Raw genomic sequence first — 21,260 nt, 5'->3', positions numbered from 1 at the left:
TTCCCTCTGCACATTTGAAGTGTAATGATATTTGAGCGGGTTGAACCACGAAAATGTGTATGATTTACCTACTGACGTAACAAGCTGCTTCAAGTTGTAATAATAAATAAATATAGCACACAAAACAATCGACTGAATATACATTACAGTTAACAATTATTTACCACACGATGTACTGAATTTTGCCACGTGTTTACCACCACTGTAAAGCCATAACAATGAAATAACAAAGATAGTCCACCACACAAACATGTGACGGGCTACGTACTGTAAGGATGGGTTAACCATGAACAGTTTATGGCCACTTTGATTTGAAGTTGTATGATAGAACTGATGCAACAGGAAAAATGATTTTAACAAACATTGGCGACTATAGTTCCTTTAAAAGTATCAACTAACATTAAGTACATTCTCTCAAAAGAATAAATTATTGCTTGCTGGACTTAAATGACATGCCATTTATCTAGTGGCAACACATTACATGAGAGCAGCCGTGATGAAAAAAAAACAAATGTTTGATCATCTGTTCAAGTTCTTGCAAAAGTAATCTGACCCATGGTGCACAAAATGGGAGGCATTTGGCCAAATGTATTTGCTTCCTAAATTCAAGTTGTCTCAAATGAAGTTTTCTAAAAAAAACAAACTGCTTACACATAGAAGCTGAGACAGATGTAGAAGGCTCGGAATCTCATAGCGCACATGCAATGTGACCTGATTCCAAAGTTATCCCAAAGACTCAGAAAACAAACCTCTTTGCTTTCTACGTGGGCTTCCTAGCAAAAGAAGTTTGGGCAACCAAGTTCCTAGTGCAGATGCACAGTGAGAAAAAAGCCATAATCCTGCATCAACATGCAATTTTAACATGGAAACCTTTACAAGGGAAGCCTTCGGACTACTTATTTAGGAATCAGAAAAACATCACACCATAAAGTGTTCAATTTCAGTTAAAGCTTGCAGAATCTAGTTGATAGAAATATCCTGTACATCTAGCTATGCTAACACTGATCTCAGGACCTACTCTTCTTAAATAGTTGCCTAACTGCTTCTCTATCTCCTCAACTTCACTACCTGAATGCATCCAGGAACTTACAACAAGTGGCTTTAAGTTTGAGAAATGACAGTTAATTTTCCAACATTCCTGGAGACATTTGTCGTTCTCCAATGATAGGAGGAATGGGGAGTGGTTAAACATACAAGTTGTGATGTTAGTATATTCATAGAGTAAAACTGCCTTCCAAAATGATTAAATTTGCAACAGAACGTATCACAATTTTGTTTTAATTCATTTGTGTGATGTGGGTGTTGCTGGCTTTGCCAGCACTTATTGCCCATCCCTAGTTGCCCTTGAGAAGGCAACTCACCACCAACTTCTCCAACCGTTGCAGTCCACCTGCTGTGGGTTGACACACAATCCCCCCTGAAAGAGAATTCCAGGATTTTATCCATCAATAGTGAAGGAACGGCAATATATTTCCTAGTCAAGATCATGAGTGGCTTGGAGGGGAACTTGAAGCTGGTGGTGTTCCCATGTATCCCTTGTCCTTCTACATGGAGATGGCTGTGGGTTAGAAGATGCTGTCTGAGGATCTTTGGTGAATTTCTGCAGTGCATCTTGTAGATAGTACTCATTGCTGCCACTGAGTATTGCAGACGGAGCGGATGTTTGAGGATACAGTGCCAATCAAGTGGGCTGCTTTGTCCTGAATGGCATCAAGCTCCTTGAGTGTTGTTGGAGCTGCACTCATTCAGGCAAGTGGAGAGTATTCCATCACACATCTGACTTGCGCCTTTGGGCTTTGGGCAGCCAAAGGCAAGTTACTCGCTACGGTATCACCTAGCCTCTGATCTGCTCTTGCAGCCACTATGTTTATGTGGTGAGTCCAGTTGAATTTCTGGTCAATGATAACCCCGAAGATGTTGATAGTGGGAGATTCGGGTGATGGTAATACCATCAGGTGTCACCAGGTGGCGGCTAGACGGTCTCTTATTGGAGGTGATCGTAGTCTATTATTTGTGGTGCGAATGTTACTTGCCATTTGTCAACCTAAGCCTGGATTTTTGTCCAGATCTTGCTGCGTTTGAACATGGACTATTACAGTGTCAGAAGTGTTGCAAATGGTGCTGAAAATTGTGCAATCATTGGCGAACATCCCTACTTCTAACTTTGTGGAGGAGGAAAGATCATAGATGAAGTGGCTGAGGACGGTTGGGCTCAGGACACAACAGTGACAAACACCTGCAGAGATGTCGATGAGCTAAGATGACTGACCTCCAACAAGCATGACCATCTTCCTATGTGCTAGGCACAACTCCAACCGCCAGAATATTTGCCCACTGATACCCACTGATTCCTGTTTTGCTAGGGCTCCTTGATACCACACTCAGTCAAATGCAGCCTTGATGTCAAGGGCTGTCACCCATCTCACATCTGGAATTCAATTCTTTTGTCTGTGTTTGAACTAAGGTTGTAGTGAAATGAGGAGCTGAGTGGCTCTGGCAGAACCCAGACTGGGTGTCACTGAGCAGGTGCTACTGATGACGACATTTCATCACTTTACTGATGATAGAGAGTTAGACTGACAAGGCAATAATTGGCCAGGTTGGATTTGTCCTACATTTTATGTACAGGACAGACCTAGGGAATTTTCCACATCGTTGTGTCGACGCCAGTGTTGTAACTGAATTGGAACCGCTTGGCAAGGGGAGCGGCAAGTTTCACAGCAGAAGTCTTCAGTACTATTGCCAGAATGTTGTCAGGGCCTGTAGATTTTCCAGCACCCAGTGTCTCCAACTGCTTTGACACAGTATATGAAGTAAATTGAATTGACTGAAGACTGGTATCTGTGATGTTGAGCACCATGAGAGGCCGCGGTGGATCATCCACTCGGCACTTCTGGCTGAAGATTTCTGCAAAAGCTTCAACCTTATCTTTTGCACTGATATGCTGGGCTCTGGCATCATTCAGGATGGGATATTTGTGGAGCTTCCTCCTCCAGTGAATTGTTTAACTATCTATCGCCATTCACAACTGGATGTGGCAGGTTTGCATAGCTTAGATGCTTCTGGTATGTCCTCCTTCACTCTCCATTGAACCAAGGTTGATCCCCTGACTTAACATTAATGGTTTAGTGGGAATTATGCTGAACCATGAGATTTCAAATTGTGCTGTAGTACAATTCTGCTACTGTTGACGGCCCACAGCACTTCATGAATGCCCAGTCTTGAGTTGCTAGATCTGTTTGAAGGCTGTCCCATTTAGCATGGTGTTAATGCCACACAACATGATGGAAGTTATTCTTAAATGTGAAAGCAGGACTTTGTCTCCGCAAAGTGAAGTGGTCATTCCTACCAATACCATCATAGACAGATGCATCTGCAGCTGGCACACTGGTAAGGATGGGGTCAAGTATGTTTTTCCCTCTTATTTATTCTCTCACCACTTGCTGCAGGCCCAGTCTAGGAGCTAGGTGCTTTAGGGACCGGAACAGCTCAATCAATAGCTAACATTGAAATCCACCACCCAGAGTACAATTCATAGCTTTGATGTTCTCAGTGCTTCCTCTAAGCATTGTTCACCATGGAGGAGTACCGATTCATCAGCTGCCATGGTACATGGTGATTAGCAGGATTTCTTTTCCCATGTTTAAACTAAAGCCACAAGACTGCTTGGGGTCTGGAGTCAATGTTGAGTCATCCCAGGGAAACTCCCTCCCAACTGTGCACCACCGTGCCGCCACCTCTGCTCCGTCTGTCCTGCTGGTGGGTCAGAATATATCCAGGAATGGTGATAGTAATGGCTTGAGCTTTGATATTGTTTTTAGGCCATGATTCCACGAATATGACAAGGTTAGCTTGTTGCTTGACTCGTCTGTGAGATAGCTCTCCCAATTTTGGCAGCAGCCCGCAGATGTTAGTAAGACTTTTCAGAGTCAGCAAGGCCGTTTCAGCCATTGTCTTTTCCGATGCCTAAGTCAATGCAAGATGGTGCATCTGGTTTCAATTCTTTGAGACTGTGTAGCGATTGGTACAAGTGAATAGCTTGCTCGGCCATTTCAGAGGGCAATTGAGAGTCAACCACATTGCTGTGGGTCTTATTGGACAGAAAAGAGGTAGAAACAAAAGCCTGTACGGAACTAGGTAATGGAGTCAGTGTGACTAAAGGGAATAGTAGTCGGGAGGATGATGAACACAAAGGGACAGGTGGTCTGAGGTGCATTTGTTTTAATGCGAGAAGTGTAGTAGACAAGGCAGATGAGCTTAGGGCTTGGATCGGTACCTGGAGGTATGATGTTATTGCTATTACTGATACTTGGTTGAGGGAAGGGCATGACTGGCAACTAGTTGTCCCAGGATATCGATGCTTTAGGCAGGATAGAGAGGGAGGTAAAAGGGGTGGAGGAGTTGCAGTAATGGTCAAAGACGATATCACAGCTGTACTGAAGGAGGGCTCCATGGAGGACTCAAGCAGTGAGGCAATATGGGTAGAACTCAGAAATAGGAAGGATGCAGTAACAGTGTTGGGGCTATACTACAGGTCTCCCAACAGTGAGCGTGAGATAGAGGTACAAATATGTAAACAGATAACGGAAAGGTGTAGGAGAAACAGGGTGGTAGTGATGGGAGATTTTAATTTTCCCAACATTGACTGGGATTCACTCAGTGTTGGGGGTCAAGACGGAGCAAAATTTGTAAGGTGTGTCCAGGAGGGTTTTCTAGAGCAGTATATGTATGTAGTCCAACTCGGGAAAGGGTCACACTGGACCTGGTGCTGGGGAATGAATCCGGCCAGGTGGTTGATATTACAGTAGGGGACTACTTTGGAAATAGCGACCACAATTCCGTAGGTTTTACAATACTCATGGACAAGGATAGGAATGGTCCTAAAGGAAGAGTACTAAACTGGGGGAAGGCCAACTGTACCAAGATTCGGCAGGATCTGAAACATGTAGATTGGGAGAAACTGTTTGAAGGTAAATCCACATTTGATATGTGGGAGGCTTTTAAGGAGAGGTTGATTAGCGTGCAGGAGAGACATGTTCCTGTGAAAATGAGGGATAGAAATGGTAAGATTAGGGAGCCATGGATGACGGGTGAAATTGTGAGACTAGCCAAGAGAAAAAAGGAAGCATACATGAGGTCTAGGCGACTGAAGACAGACGAAGCTTTGCAAGAATATCGGGAATGTAGAGCGAATCTGAAACGAGGGATTAAGAGGGCTAAGAGAGGACATGAGATATTGCTGGCAAACATGGTTAAGGAAAATCCCAAAGCCTTTTATTCACATATAAAGAGCAAGAGGGTAACTAGAGAAAGGATTGGTCCACTTAAGGATAAAGAAAGAAAGTTATGCGCTGATTCAGAGAAAACGGGTGACATTTTTAACGAGTACTTTGCGTCGGTATTCACCAAGGAGAGGGACATGACAGATGTTTGCTTAGTCTAGGTCAAGTTGACATAAGGAAGGAGGAAGTGTTACGTATCCTAAAAGACATTAAGGTGGACAAGTCCCCAGGTCCGGATGGGATCTATCCCAGGTTGCTGAGGGAGGCGAGAAAGGAAATAGCCAGGGCCCTAACAGATATCTTTGCAGCGCCCTTAGACACGGGTGAGGTCCCAGAGGACTGGAGACTTGCTAATGTTGTCCCCTTGATTAAAAAGGGCAGCAAGGATAATCCAGGTATTATCAACCAGTGAGCCTGACGTCAGTGGTAGGGAAGCTACTGGAGAAGATACTGAGGGATAGGATCTATTCCCATTTGGAAGAAAATGGGCTTATCAGTGATAGGCAACATGGTTTTATACAGGGAAGGTTGTGTCTTATCAACTTAATAGAATTCTTTGAGGACATGACGAAGTTAATTGATGAGGGAAAGGCTGTAGATGTAATATACATGGACTTCGGTAAGGTGTTTGATAAGGTTCCCCATGGCAGGCTGATGGAGAAAGTGAAGTCACATGGGGTCCAGGGTGTGCTAGCTAGATGGATTAAAAAAAAACTGGCTGGGTAACAGGAGACAGAGGGTAATAGTAGAAGGGAGTTTCTCAAATTGGAGACCTGTGGCCAGTGGTGTTCCACAGGGATCTGTGCTGGGACCACTGTTGTTCGTGATATATGTAAATGATCTGGAGGAAGGTGTAGATGGTCTGATCAGCAAGTTTGCTGATGACAGTAAGATTGGTGGAGTAGCTGGTAGTGAAGGGGACTGTCAGAAATTACAGCAGAATATAGACAGACTGGAGAGTTGGGCAGATAAATGGCAGATGGAGTTCAATCCGGGCAAATGCGAGGTGATGCATTTTGGAAGATCAAATTCAAGGGCGAACTATACAGTAAATGGAAAAGTCCTAGGGAAAACTGATGAACAGAGAGATCTGGGTGTTCAGGTCCATTGCTCCCTGAAGGTGACAACGCAGGTCAATAGGGTGGTCAAGAAGTCATATGGCATGCTTTCCTTCATTGGACGGGGTATTGAGTACAACAGCTGGCAGGTCATGTTGCAGTTGTATAGGACTTTGGTTCGACCACATTTGGAGTACTGTGTGCAGTTCTGGTCGCCACATTACCAAAAGGATGTGGATGCTTTGGAGAGGGTGCAGAGGAGGTCCACCAAGATGTTGCCTGGTATGGAGGGTGCTAGCTATGAAGAGAGGTTGAATAGATTAGGATTATTTTCATTAGAAAGACGGAGGTTGAGGGGGGACCTGATTGAGGTCTATAAAATCACGAGGGGTATAGACAGGGTGGATAGCAAAAAGCTTTTTCCACCCAGAGTGGGGGGCTCAATTCTAGGGGTCATGAGTTCAAAGTAAGAGGAGGAAAGTTTAAGGGAGATATGCATGGAAAGTTCTTTACGCAGAGGGTGGTGGGTGCCTGGAACGTGTTGCCAGCGGAGGTGGTAGACGCAGACACGTTAGCGTCTTTTGAGATATATTTGGACAGGTACATGGATGGGCAGGGAGCAAATGGACACAGACCGTTAGAAAATAGATGACAGGTTAGACAGAGGATCTTGATCGGCGCAGGCTTGGAGGGCTGAAAGGCCTGTTCCTGTGCTGTAGGTTTCTTTTGTTTCTTTGTTAAATCACATGCAGGCAGACCAGGCAAGGATGGCAGACTTCCTTCCCTGAAGGGCATTAGTGAACATTGTTGGGTTTTTCCAACAATCGACAATGGTTTCATGGTCATCAGTAGATTCTTAATTCCAGATTTTTATTTTATTGAATTCACATTCAGACCAACATCCCCAGTATATGAGCTGAGTTTCTGGATTAATAGTTAAGCAATAGTACCACTAAACCCTCACTTCCCATTCATCAGGATAATGATTATGTTAAATTAAATCATGAATATGGAGGCAATTTAATCAAATGTAGTATACCCCACATTAATTTTGTATAAAAGATTAAACATAATGTAGTGCCCACAGACCCGCATTATTAGATGAACATCTTGGGCTGCATACATGTTACAACTCTATGGGAAACCCTGCATCTCAATGATATTAAAATTTTTAATTCCTGGTCTGTATCATAGTAACTGTAAAATTTGCATGAATAGGGAAAGCGAAATCCTGCCTTGTCCTTTTCCCTGGTCACAGTAATGAGTGCTGCATTAGACTGTTTCTTCCCACCATTCTAGCTGACTCAACCTCTGAGAAACAAGTGTATACGATTTCACAACTTTTGCCATCATCTCAGAAAGTGGCATTAAAAATGACTCTTTTGGTGTAGGCCAGCACTTTTGAGCTGTATGGAGAATGAGGCCATACTTTGGATAATGTGAATTTGGAACATCCTCATCTACACCAAACATGCACATTGAAAAAATCCTTCTGTGGGTATGGACTGAATATTGTCATTTATTGCCAACTTCTAACTGCCCTTGAAAAGTGATGATGATCTGCTTTCTCGAACCATAGTTCACCCACATTCCTGCCATCGACAAAGTTCGGGACTTTGACTCAGCAACAGTAAAAGAATGGTGATATAATTTCATGTCAGGATGGTGCGTGGCTTAGAGGCGAATATATAGGTATTGGCATTCCAGTTTATATACTGCCTGTCTTTCTAACTGGTAGAGGACAGGCATCTGGAAACAGCAGTCAAGGGGGCCTCGCTGCTATTATGGTATGTCAGTGGTGGATGTGGAAGGTATTGGATGCAACGCTAGTCAAGTGTGGGCCCTAGTGGTTCAATACCAGCAGTGGCGAGATGAGATCCTCAAGTGTCTCATCATTGGCATCAATGGGCCTCAACAGGTCTTGGTGCAGGAAGGGAGTCATTCACCTTACCACCCAAGCATAATTGGGGTTAGTGAGCAACATAGTGGAATCTGTACCTCACAACTGCGAATCAACTAAATGGCATTACGCATGCCTGTGTTGCAGCCCACTCCCAGGGGTCATAAAATTCAACCCATTCAAGAGATTTCCAGGATACCACATGCTAAGAAATTATCTGACAGTTGCCATCCTTTCAGTTTATGAACATAAGAATAAGAATATAGTCATGCAAGAAGACAGCGGCACAAATCAATAAAGAAAAGTTTCAGTGCCTCAGAATACAGCAGCATAACTAAAATTTAATATATCAAGCAGGATGCTAAATGACATTGAGAAGTGCATATTTGCTGCATCATTTTAAGAACAAGTGTACCCCGTATGTGAATAATTTGAAACACCATCAGCAACTGCTTAACCATGCAAGTTATTTTCAGTAGGCCTGAAGTGAAGGGGATTAAAGATTTTTTTTAAAACAGTAATAACTAGCTACAATCTAAACACACAGTGAAAGTGTGATGGAAGCAGGTTCAATTGTAGATTTTAAATGGGAAGCAATTGGATAAGCACCTGAAGAAAAGAAAAATTGCAAGACCACAGGAAAGAAACGGTAGAAAGAAGATAAATTGACCTTCAGACAGCTGGCACACACTCAACGGACCAAATGGCTTCCTTGTGTGCTATAAATTACGATCCCATTCCATTACTTTCTAACATTCTTCTTGTATTCTCTTGTAAAAATATGCTTACCTCTAAAGCTTCCATTAACTGCTGCCCTGTGCTTATGTTTGGAATATGGATGCTGGTACTGAAAACGTCCATCATCTCCATCTCCTGGAGAACATCTTTACGGCTGGTGGTCCCAATGATTAACAACTTACGACCCTATAAACAACAGAGTAGGAGACAATGATAAGCAATAAATAAATCAGCAACAACAAGGCAGACCCCAAGTCACATCATGATCAAAAAACTATTTTCTTCCCTACTGGACCGGTTCAATACACGATGCAGAAGGATATGCCAGATCAGCACCCAGCATACCTAAAAATTAGGTGTCAACCTGGTGAATCTATAAACAGGATTGCTTGTGTACTAAACAGTGTAAGCAGCAAATGATAGATGGAGCTAAGTGAGCCCACCAGATCTAAGCTCTGCAGTCCTGCCATATCCAGTCATGAATGGCTGTGAAAACGACTCACATTAGGTGGCTCCACAAAAAAAAACCAATCCTCGATGATGGAGGAGCCTAGCACATCATTGCAAAAGAGAAGGGTGAGGTATCTGCAACAATCTTTAGCCAGAAGTGCCAAGATGGTGATCCATTTTGGCCTCTTCCAATGGTCCCCAGCACCAGAGAGGCCAGGCTTCAGCCAATTCAATCAACTTGACATGATATCAAAAAATGGCTGGAGCCACTGAAAAGGCTATGGGCCTCACAACATTCTGACAATTGTACTGAAGACTTGTGCTCCAGAACTTGCTGCATCCATAGCCAAGTTGTTCCAGTACAAGAACAACACTGGCATTTACCCAACAATATGGAAAATTGGCCAGGTGTGCCCTCTACATAAAAAGCCAGACAAATCCAACCCAGCCAATTAGTGTCCCAGTCTATTTTCAAGCAACAGTAAAGTGATGGAAGTTTTATTAATAGCGCTTTCAAGCAGCACCTGCTTAGCAAAATCCTGTTCACTGACACCTGGTTTGGTATCCGCTACAGCCAAACAGCTCCTGACCTCATTACAGCCTTGGGTTAAACATGGACAAAAGAGGTGAATTCCAGAAGCAAGGTGAGTGTAACAGCCCTTGACATCAAGGCCACGTTTTTCTGAGTGTGGCATCAAGTAGTACTAGCTAAACTGAAATCAATGAGTATCAGGGGAAATTCTCCACTAACTGGAGTCATAGCTGGCACGTCGGAAGATTATGATTGTTGGCTATCAGTCATCTCAGCTCCAGGACATCACTGCAGAAGTTCTTCAGGGTAGTGTCCTACGCCCAACCATCATCAGCTGCTTCATTAATGATCTTCTGTCCATCATAAGAACAAAACTGGGGATGTTCACTGATGATTGTACAAGGTTCAGCACTGTTCACGACTCCTCAAACATTGAAATGATCCACATTCAAATGCAACAAGATCTGGACAACATCCAGGCTTGGGCTGACAGGTAACAAATAATATTAGAACATAGAACAATATAGCGCAGAACAGGCCCTTCAGCCCTCCATGTTGCGCCAACCTGTGAACTAATCTAAGCCCCTCCCTCTCACTATCCCATCGTCATCCATATGCTTATCCAAGGACTGTTTAAATGCCCCTAATGTGGCTGACAAATGCTAAGCAATGTCCATCCTCATTAGAGACAATCTAATCACTGTCCCTTGACACTGACTTGCAGTACCATCAATGAATCCTACATGATCAACACCCTGGAGATTAGCAATGACCAAAAACTCACTGGATTTTCCATATAAATAGAAGCTCCAACAGCTGGTCAGAAGCTAGGAATACTGCAGTGACTAACTCGTGTCTCGACTTCCCAAAGCCTGTCAACCAGCTAAAGGACACAAGTCAGGAAGATGAGGGAGCACTCCCCATTTGAGTGTGGTAGCTCCAAAGTACTCAAGGTGCGTGACACCGTCCATGACATAGCATGCCACTTGACCGGCACCACATCTGCAAGCCTGTATTCTCCATCCATCATTGATGCTTAATACTAACAACGTGTATTATCTACAAGATGCACGCAAAAATTCAAAGACGCTCACATAGCACCATTCAAATGCATGATTACTTCTATCCAGAAAGACAAGGAGAGCAGGTACATGGGAACACTACACCTGCAAGTTACTCTCCAAGCCACTCACCATCCTGAATTGGAAATGTATTGCTGTTCTTTCACCGTCGCTGGGTCAGAATTCTAGAATACCCTCCCTAACAGCATTGTAGATTACCCATAGCACATGGACTGCAGCACTTCAAGGCGGCAACTCAGCACTTTCTCAAGGGCAACTAGAGATAGAAATTAAAATGCTGGCCAGCCATCAATGCCCTTGTCCATGAGAGAATTTTAAAAATAGTTTATTCTTTGAGAGAATATAGAAGTAGGGTTACCCGTTGAAGGGTGACAAAAAAAAAGTGAATTTTGTTCCTCTTAGAGAACTGCGGATCTTTGGAAATTGCTCCTATCATTTTTGGGGAATTTGAGTCTTTGAGTATTTTTGAGGCACCGGTGAACAGATTATTTATAACCAAGAGGGTGTGAGGTTCTCGGGGGTAGGCACAAATGTAGAGCAATCAGATTAGTCACGATCTTACTGAACAGCAGAGGATGCTCAAGGGATCAAGGAATTGCATTCCAATTCATATGTTCATATGTATTGTCACAAACTGCCCCACTGCTACCCATTACTCTCATTGGGACAGTGGCCAGTTTCCACCTGCCATCCTTAAAAGGACAGCGACCTCTGAAGCAGTCACCTACAGCAAAACAGCTCATCTTGTCCTGCTTCTGGCAAGTGCAAGCACCGGATCACCACTTTATTCCAAAAATGAGGACCCTACCCATTTGGATGAACTATAGGCAACTTGGATGATGTTGTCAGTTTATTCCAACACCACGCAGCAGAGAAGATAAAAAAAACTATGCATTTGTGTGTAAGTTTCAGTTATGTTGGTAACTGAATAAGAACAGAGTTCAAGTTCACACTAGACACAAGCACACAGCCCATCACTTCAATGCATGTAGTTGTGGGAGTGCAACGTGGTCAGATTTACCAGCTTTCAGATGAGATCTCAAATCAAGATTACTCTGCTCAGATGGGCATAAATGTTCACATGGCACCATTTGAACAGTACAGGTGGAGTCCTGGCAATTGTTTTGGCTGCATTTGCTATCACCGCAATGGTGGACGTCAAATTCTTGGCCCATGAAGTTGCAGTGGCTGTGCCATAACTGTCAGCAACACCACTTTATTAAAGAATTGGAGCAAGTGAAGAGATTCACATTTTTAAAATCACTTCAATTAAAATCCTAGTATTGTGTCATTCATACAGCTCCATTTCAACACTCGTCAGCCATGCTCCTCACCACCCATTGCTCTCCTCCATTCATCATCACTCACATTCCATTGCCTTTCAATGTTCACCAAGCTTTTTTTTAAAAATATTTAGGGACTCTTCTTACTCATAAAACTGCCCTGGCATTCTTCCTTTGAGGGAGGAAAGGCACAGTTATCAGTCTCTTGCTAGAAATAATGACTGTCTGAAGGTTTAACTGGTACCTCATCAACAACCTCATTTTAGCTGATGTAACAGCAGAAAAGTTAAGCAACAGATACCATACACAAAGAATGCAATATGATCTTGGAAGGCAAATTTTATGTTAGTATCCCAAAGTAGGAATTACACTAGCAACTCTGCTCTTAAGGCATATGGATTGCAAAATTTTCAGGAAGCATGTCGATCCGTTAAACTGTTCAATTGTTAAACAGTTAAAGACAACAAAAAAAAGCCATAGAAGCATCTACTGATACTAGTGTTTTGAAACCCACATTGAAAAAATTATGACTACATTAAAGTAGTGTTGTCCTGCAACAAGCTGGCCATTTTATGGTTGGGGAGGGGGAAGAAAGAAGAGAGGAGGGTAATTTATATTCACTCCACATTTGCTAAATCCACCCTATTTAATCAACATTGTCCCTCTATTCAGATTCAACTTGGGCCTTGACTCAAGTATGTTAGAATGTTAGAATAGACAATCAGCTTGAAAAAGAGCAGTACTGTATCTGCACTTCCCCACCCCCCAATCTAAACACTTTGCAAATTCTTTTACTGTGGTCTAAACTTCAATTACAGGATTAAGTGTGTTTTTCAATTCATGCTACCTGCAGTGTGTTAAATACCCTGATAGCTCAGAGAAGCTAACTGATAGGGACTTCAGTCCTGTTTTATTCCCCTCCCTTCCTCCTTCAACCAACGATGATGTTGCTTTGAATTCAGGCTCACCTCTGAAATACGTATGCAGCATATTCTGCAGGATTTATCCCCATCCAATAATGCAGAGAAAGATGCCACACCAGTGCAACAGTATGGCAAATGTGCAAACTCACTCGCATACAATGGCTTCAAAGTTCAATTTGTGATTAGATTTCTGCAGCAGAGCGAGTCTTGGTTTATGCTAATAATCCTGCAAAACAGTGCTGGCACTCTGTGTATCCAAAAGAAAACAAGCAGCAGCAACATTCCTTATGTTGCCCCCAGCACTCCTCATTTGAGGTTTGAGTAAAATACATTGTTTTGGTCGATCTAAGGGCTTCAACCTCCAGCAGCTCCACTTAATCAATCATGAAGCACCATCACAAAAGAACACCTACAGCAATGCCAGACAGTAAAGCAGCACACAAGCTGTATTAATTTGTCAGCTATGGCTCAGTTTGTTGCAAGAAAATAGACTATGGGGTCAATTCTTACTTCACAGATGTGAGTCTATAACCCAGACTGACACACTAGTACGTATGGACCACAGCACAACTGGAGATGTGTTATAGGGCTGACATTAACAAAGGTCTCTTTCATCCTCTTCGGTAAAATTAAAACATTCCATTTCAAAAGCGCACAGCAGATCTCTTCCCAGCATTGGTTCCTGAAGAGAGAGTAAGGGTTTTGGTATGATAGGTGTGCCAGAAAGACAGCAGCATTGCATCAGGAAAGGACTGGTGTTGGGACAACATTTATACCTAAAACAACATTACTAAAAATATTATCTGGTCATTACCTCATTGCTGTTTGTGGGAACTGGCTGTGTATAAAAACTGTCACAATTCTGAACTTACAACAGCGACTACACTTGAAAAGTATTTCGCTGGCGACAAAGTGTTTGGGACATCCTGAAATTTTGAAAAGGGACTTTGTGAATACACATTTTTCTTTGCTATTTACAACAAAAGTGGAAATCTCTGTGGCTGCTAAAAGAAAACAAATCCTTCTAGTACTTTACCATTATCCTATACAGTTGAAGCTTTTCATGTAGCTGATTTTTATAAAACACAAAGTAATGTTAACACTGAAGAACAAAACACTTCTTCCTCCCTGGGAACCCTGTATTCATGTTCTGTGGTCATGACCTGATATTTCTTCTACACCACTTGGACCATGCGAAAGATAAATAAAGCTCAAAAGAAAATCTCCCACTCAACAACTGCATCTTACTGAGTGGCTTTTGGGTGAGATTATCACTCCATGCTCCGAGACTGTCCAAATTAATTTCATCTGGGAGAGTCTCAGAAGAACAAATAAGGTGTTGTAGGTATGGGTGAATTTCAAATTGCTGCTCAGAAGGGCACAAATTTGTTAAATCCCCAGTTCTTTCACACCTTGCATTTTTAAGTCTCTTTTGACCATGCAGAGATACTACAGAGTGGAATTTATATTGTATTAATTTACTTTGCCGCAAACAAGTCAGAAATGGGTGCAAAACCACGGTTTTATTCACTGTTTACTGATCCCAGTCTGGAACAAGACTGAAGCACAGGCCAAAGTCTATTCCCATGGAGTAAGAGAACAATTCAATGACTCAACACAGTTATTCTACTACAGCTCCTAGTGGCCAGAAGTTGCTAAGAGTTTAGCAGGAACTAAAGGCACCTGGAACAGAAAATTAAGTTAGGAGGCCTACATGCAATATCTGGAGTTAATCCCTGTGGAATATTATTGCTTTCAACTCGCTAAATGCACTCTCTTTTCAAGCTGCAGAAATAGGGTGAAGGTTGAAGCATACAAACAAATCTTCTGCAAATTGCCTGGAGAAACAAAATGAGGTCAACAGGAGTGTGTCTAACTCAGAATTTGAATTTCTATATCAGAGTACAAAAATCTTTAAACTAAAAAAATGAAGCCTTTCAATCAAAGAGAGAGATTGAAGTATAGGAAGTGTTGGTTAAGAACTGTTTCCAAGTTCAACGCAGAATCCAACCACTCAAATACTTTGGAAACCACTCAAAAATGCCTAAGGTCTTAAAACAATATTCACTCTGATATTATGTAAAGGCAGAGTTAAAATGGATAGAACAGTGTTAGCACCTTTTTTTCCTTCCTCACCAAACAACCTTAATACTGTCATTGACTACTGGCAAGTCAGAACTTTTTCCCTCAATTTGTGAATACAGATAATGAAAAGAGGAAAGATGGGTTTTTTATTCACTTCTTAAAAGGTGTTTTAGTTTAAAAAAAAAGCAGCTTCCCATTTGCATTCACACAAGATCCTTTATCTCTCAAATTGCATATAAAGTAAACGCTAATCACAAAAATGCTGCCCTGTCCTAGCTTTTCCCATTACAGGTAGATCCTGGGTTGCAAATGAGTTCTGTTTGTCAGTCTGTTCACAAGGTGATTTACGCACAGATTGAAACACAATGCAGTACAATATGAAGCAGCCATTCGTAAGTACAGGAAATGTTTAATGTTGTATATTTAAAATTACACCCCTGTATGGGGATGCATTTGTAATTGCAGGCATTAGTAAGCTGAACGTTCTCAAATTGGGGACACCCTGTACTCTACTGTTTTTCCTTTGTACACAACTGTCTCACAGGACATTGAGTGAGTGACAAGGTGAAGTCATTTTTTTCTGTTAGAAGGAAAAATTCTTTAATTTTTAAAATTTGGACGACAGAAACTTCTTCAACAATACAGACGAACATTCAGGAAAGCTGCAGTTAGGGACTGGGGAAACCATTAAATGCAAAGAAGCTTCCAAATAAGACAAGAAGGTGCAAGAACAGAAGTAGGCCATTCAGACATTGGAGTCTGCTCCGCCATTCAATCAAATTATGGCTGATCTGATAATTATTAATTCCCCTTTCCTGTGCCTTCCCCATAACCTGTAATTCTCACAATGATTTAAAACTCATCTGTCATAGCCTGAGTATACTTTAAAGGATACAATGTCTATAAAGATTAGTGGTCGGTCAGAAGATTGGATTAGTTTTAGTCACGACTGAAGAATAACTAAAACAAAAATTAGGAAGGAGAAATTAGAGAATGGGAGAAAGTAAATTAGAAATAAATTGAAAAGATGTAGAGTTTCTACAAAGTATTTAAAAAGAAAAAGCATGATTAAAGTGAACATTTGTCTTCTAAGGAACCAGACTGGAGAATTAATAATGGGAAATGAGGAAATCATAGAAGGAACAGGTGTGCATGTCTGTCTTCACTCCAAAAGATACAAAAAACAATCCTAAACTATTTGAAAATCAAGAACTAAAAGTGAGGGAGGAACTTAGATCAATCACAGGGTTAAAGGCATTTGGAAACACCATTAGAAATGAAGGCTGACAAGTCTCCACAACATGACAGCCTGTATCCTGGGGTATTTGATCTTAGAGGTCGCTGTAGAGGTAGTGCATGCATCGGCTGTAATCTTTTAAACTTCCCTAGATTCCACAAAGGTCAGTGGGTTGGAAAGTCAGCTTTAATCAGGAAATGAGTAAAACAGGAAGCAGGAAACCATATACCAACTATTTTAACCTCATCATAAGAAAAAATGCTAGAAACAGTAAGGCATTCAGAAAATCATAACACAATCAGGCAGAGTCAACATCGTTCAGAAATAATACTTGACAAATTTATTTCAGGTCTTTGAGCAAGTAACACGCAAAATGGATGAAAGGGAACCTACAGACATGGTGTACTTTAATTACCAAAAGGCATTTGATAAGGTGCCACATTAAAGGATTTTTACAACATGAGCGCTTATAGTGCAGAGAGTAATACATTAGCATGGATGGATGATTGGTTGGCTGATGGGAAACGCATAATAGGGCTAAATGGATTATTTGCAGATGGCAAGTAGAAACAAGTTTGGTGCCATGGAATAATGCTGGGTCTCAGTTAGTCATAATCTATATAATTAACTTGGAAGAACGAAACAATGCACAATAGCTAAATTTTCTGATGACAGAGAGGATGATCTGTCAAAAAAGTAGTCCACTAAGGGATTCAGATAGGTTAAGAGGTAGACAAAATTTTAGATAACAAGGTGTAGAGCTGCATGAACACAGCAGGCCAAGAAAGCTCTCCTGCTCCTCTGATGCTGCTTGGCCTGCTGTGTTCATCTAGCTCTACACCTTGTTATCTCAGATTTTCCTGCATCTGCAGTTCCTACCATCTCTCAGGCAAAATTATAAGGTTGAACATAATATAGGAAAAGTGAACTTAGCCACTTTGGCAGGAAAAACAGAATTACCGTATATGTTTGAATGGAGAGAAACTGCAGAAGTTAAAGGTTCAGAGAGATTTGGGGGTCACATAAATCAGAATGTATAAAGGTACAGGAAGTGATTAGGAAGGCAGATGGAAATGTGGTGTTTATTGTAAGAGGAATACAGTATAAAAGTTGAGAAGTCATACTATAGCTGAACAAGGCCTCTGCTGAAACACACCTTGTGTCATGTGTACAGTTTTGGTCTCCTTTTGAAAGAAAGCAGACAACTGCATCCATCAGAGAAAGTATACAACTGGCTCCTCACGTTACCTAATAAGGAAAGATTGAGCAGATTGGTCCTAAATACACTGAAGTTTACAAAGAAAGGTGATCTTTTTGAAATAACCTAGAAGAATTTAACATAGGGGATGGTGAAAGGAAGTCCCGCAGAAGGGGGATCAGAGATAAGAACATTTTTTTTTGCTCAGAGGGTTTTAGCTTGTCGAATTCTCTACCCAGACAGCTGTGGTGGCTATGTCATTTTAAAAAAGGGGGAAGATGGTAGCATAGTAGTAATGACACCACGTAAGTAAAATTGCCAAAGTCCTACCAGAGCATTGGGCTTCTCTCTCATTAGAGAGGCACATGACTGGAAGTAGCTTAATCTGAGGGTTACCATACCTCTGGAGAGGGGACAAGCTGAGAAGGACAGTCCTTCATGGCAGCCTCAGCAAACTAGTAATCTAGCCAACTGATCTAATTGACTACCTGGTATAATGTCACTGGACTAAGTGAAAGCCCAGATTAATGACATATGGCATGGGTTCAAGTTCCTCCATGAAAGCCGGTGGAATAAATTAAACTAATAAAGCTGGAATGTAAGTAAAGATAGCCTCAGCAATGACAACCTTTACAATTACCAATTGTCATAAACAGAAGGAAATCTACCAGGGATATCTGGGTCTGGCCTACACGCAACTCTAGATCCACTGGAATATGGTTGAATTTTAACTGCCTTCCGAAGTAATTGATGAATCCAAAGGCAATTAGGGATGTCAGTGATGCCCACATCCCATCAAAAAATAAATAAAAAGGATATATTTGAGGTAATGATAGCCTTTTGATCAATGGGGGACAGGCAGGAAGATGAGTTGAGGCAACAATTAGAACAGCTATGATCTTATTGAATTGGTGAAACATGCTCCAGGGCCTGAATTGCCTACTCCTATTTCTTGTTCCTCTTGGTATTAGCTCACATTTTCTAACATGAATGAAACGCAAACTATCAGAAGGTAACCAGCTTGAATAAAATTGTATCCCACCAGGAGACAGCACCTTTGAGATGGTAAAACAAAGAGGTAAAAAGAATTAGAGGTTCCTTTGTTTAGAGTTGGAATTCTTCAGAGAAGGCTGGTACCCTTCCATAAACACATCGGACCTGGCCAAGGTCCATGTTTATGAGGTTGGTTTCTTGTGTAGAACACAGGCATAAACGTAAATGGCAAAAGTCATGCAATTTGGCATCAAAACAGAATGGTCTGGAATCTCTTGCAGTCAATTGCTCTTTTATTTCAGTTTTTAACCTCCATGTTTAAAGTGGAACTGCCACGTTCAATAAACCAATATCTATCTCCCTGGTCATCAGTCAAAATGTATGGGGCAAAAATCTTTAGGCAGCTTCTCATGCTGTTCTCAATTCTTTTTGCTTCTGGTATCTTGATTATTCACACACTCAATGCACCAGAACAAAAGGTGGGAATATTTAATTATTGCCCAAGTTCCAATTTTGATGATGAAGGACAACAGAGGATCACAATGTGATCCCACAGTAAACTGGGGACTGGGTAACATGGTGGGTGTGCACACAGCATTCTTCCAGATTTTGAATGAACATATCAGGCACAGAAGATGAACAAAATTCAGCAAAAGCAGAGATCTTAAATGTGGTGGTTATGTGAAACAGACAGAGAGAGACTGAAGACAGATAGAGAGAAACATTGTTGCAGTGGAAGTATCCTTCGGAGTCTGGAAACAATATGGGTGTCAGTTTAACTTGGTTGGATGGCTGGTTTGTGATGCAACATGACACCAACATGAGTTCAATTTCTTCACTGGCTGAGACTGCCACGAAGGATTCTCCTTCTCAATCTCTTCCCTCACTGGAGACATGGTGACATTCATATTTTTAATATATAGGTATATATTACCTTTTACTTGATGCTAAATGACGACTACCAAAAATACAAGATAATAAAATGTGAGGCTGGATGAACACAGCAGGCCAAGCAGCATCTCAGGAGCACAAAAGCTGACGTTTCGGGCCTAGACCCTTCATCAGAGCTGATGAAGGGTCTAGGCCCGAAACGTCAGCTTTTGTGCTCCTGAGATGCTGCTTGGCCTGCTGTGTTCATCCAGCCTCACATTTTATTATCTCTCTCTCTCTCTCCACTACCAAAAATACAATTAGGTTTCATTAAGTGTGATCTTCAACACAATGAAGCAAAAAGTGGACAATAAAATGAAGTTGTTGGAATCAACTTCCGGGCAAGAATTGTTTCATAGCAGTGTGTTGCTGTTTAAAAATCTTTAATGTGTGTCTAGATTTTCTTTTAGCAGTTTGGGACCCTTGCTACATAACAGAAGGAGCCAAAGAATCACCAAAGTAAACAAATGTCTAACTATTCGAATCCCATTTTCACTCGGCCCAGAGCTTTGTATGCTTTGAAATCGCAAGCATTTATCTAAATACTTCTTAAATGTTACACGTGTTTCTGCCTCTACCACCTTTACTGATCATTTCCCCTTGCTGGTGAGAATCAAAGTCTCCTCCTGTTTGTCTGAAGAAGGGCGCAACCCGAAATGTCAAGCTTTCCTGCCCCACTGATGCTGCTTAGCCCGCTGTGTTCATCCAGCTTCACACTGTGATCTCTCTTCCTGTCTACGCCTCTCAAATTTTACACATCTCAAGCATGGCCCCTCTCAATCCTGTCTGCTTTAAGGAAAACAACCCAGTCCATCCAATCTCTTCATAACTGATACTATCCAGCCCAGACAACATCCTGCTAAAATCACATCTATATGCTCTCTGGTGCTATAATGTCCCTCTTATAATGCAGATTCCAGAACTGCACACAACGCTCTAGTTGTGGCCTACCCAACATTTCATACAGTTCCAGCATAGCCTTTCTGCCCATAAACTCTACACCTCAACTAATAAAGGCAAGCATACTATTCACATTCTTAACCACTTTTGCCACCCATCTTGTAACCTTAAGGAACTACTGCACGTATACACCAGAGTCCTTCTGATCCTCGGTGCTTCCCAGTTTCGTATCATTTGTTATGTATTTCCTTGCCTTGTTTATCCTGCTCAAGTGCATCACCACACATTTATCCAGACAGGCAACAAATAGTGCCCTTGCCAGGGACATCCATATCCCATCAATGAATAAAGTACTGTTTGGGATTCCAATGACTTTGACCAACAGGGTATGAAAATAATGAAGTTACAATGATGCCAACAGCTTTAGTTCTGACAAGTAACATGCTGACAGTTGCCCAATGGTTTGTCAGTTAAACCTTACTGACAGATTGGTTTAAGCAATAACTTAAAAGGAAGGCTCTGGGAGGTAATTCCATGAGATAAGGCCGAGACAGTTGAAGGAGGCATCACAAATGCTACCATGATGAAAACAGGTGATCAACTCTCAGCAGGGTGTAAGGAACTAAAAATTTCTTAAATGCATTCCTGAAACGTCAATGAGGCATACAG

General features: G+C 41.7%; 1 protein-coding gene across 1 annotated transcript in view; it reads right to left on the bottom strand.

Moving 5' to 3' along the window:
- LOC125466299 (vesicle-fusing ATPase) overlaps positions 1–21,260 on the bottom strand; it is a 223,030-nt gene that overhangs the window by 28,845 nt on the left and 172,925 nt on the right. The window contains exon 18 of the mRNA XM_048560618.2: positions 9,030–9,164. Coding sequence (XP_048416575.1) covers positions 9,030–9,164 — 135 coding nt within the window. The remainder of the gene's footprint in view (positions 1–9,029; positions 9,165–21,260) is intronic.

Source organism: Stegostoma tigrinum, chromosome 31 (genome assembly GCF_030684315.1).
Source record: "Stegostoma tigrinum isolate sSteTig4 chromosome 31, sSteTig4.hap1, whole genome shotgun sequence".
NCBI classification, from domain to species: Eukaryota; Metazoa; Chordata; class Chondrichthyes; order Orectolobiformes; family Stegostomatidae; genus Stegostoma; species Stegostoma tigrinum.
The sequence above is the reverse complement of the archived record's forward strand: the minus strand, read 5'-3'. Positions and strand labels throughout refer to the sequence as shown.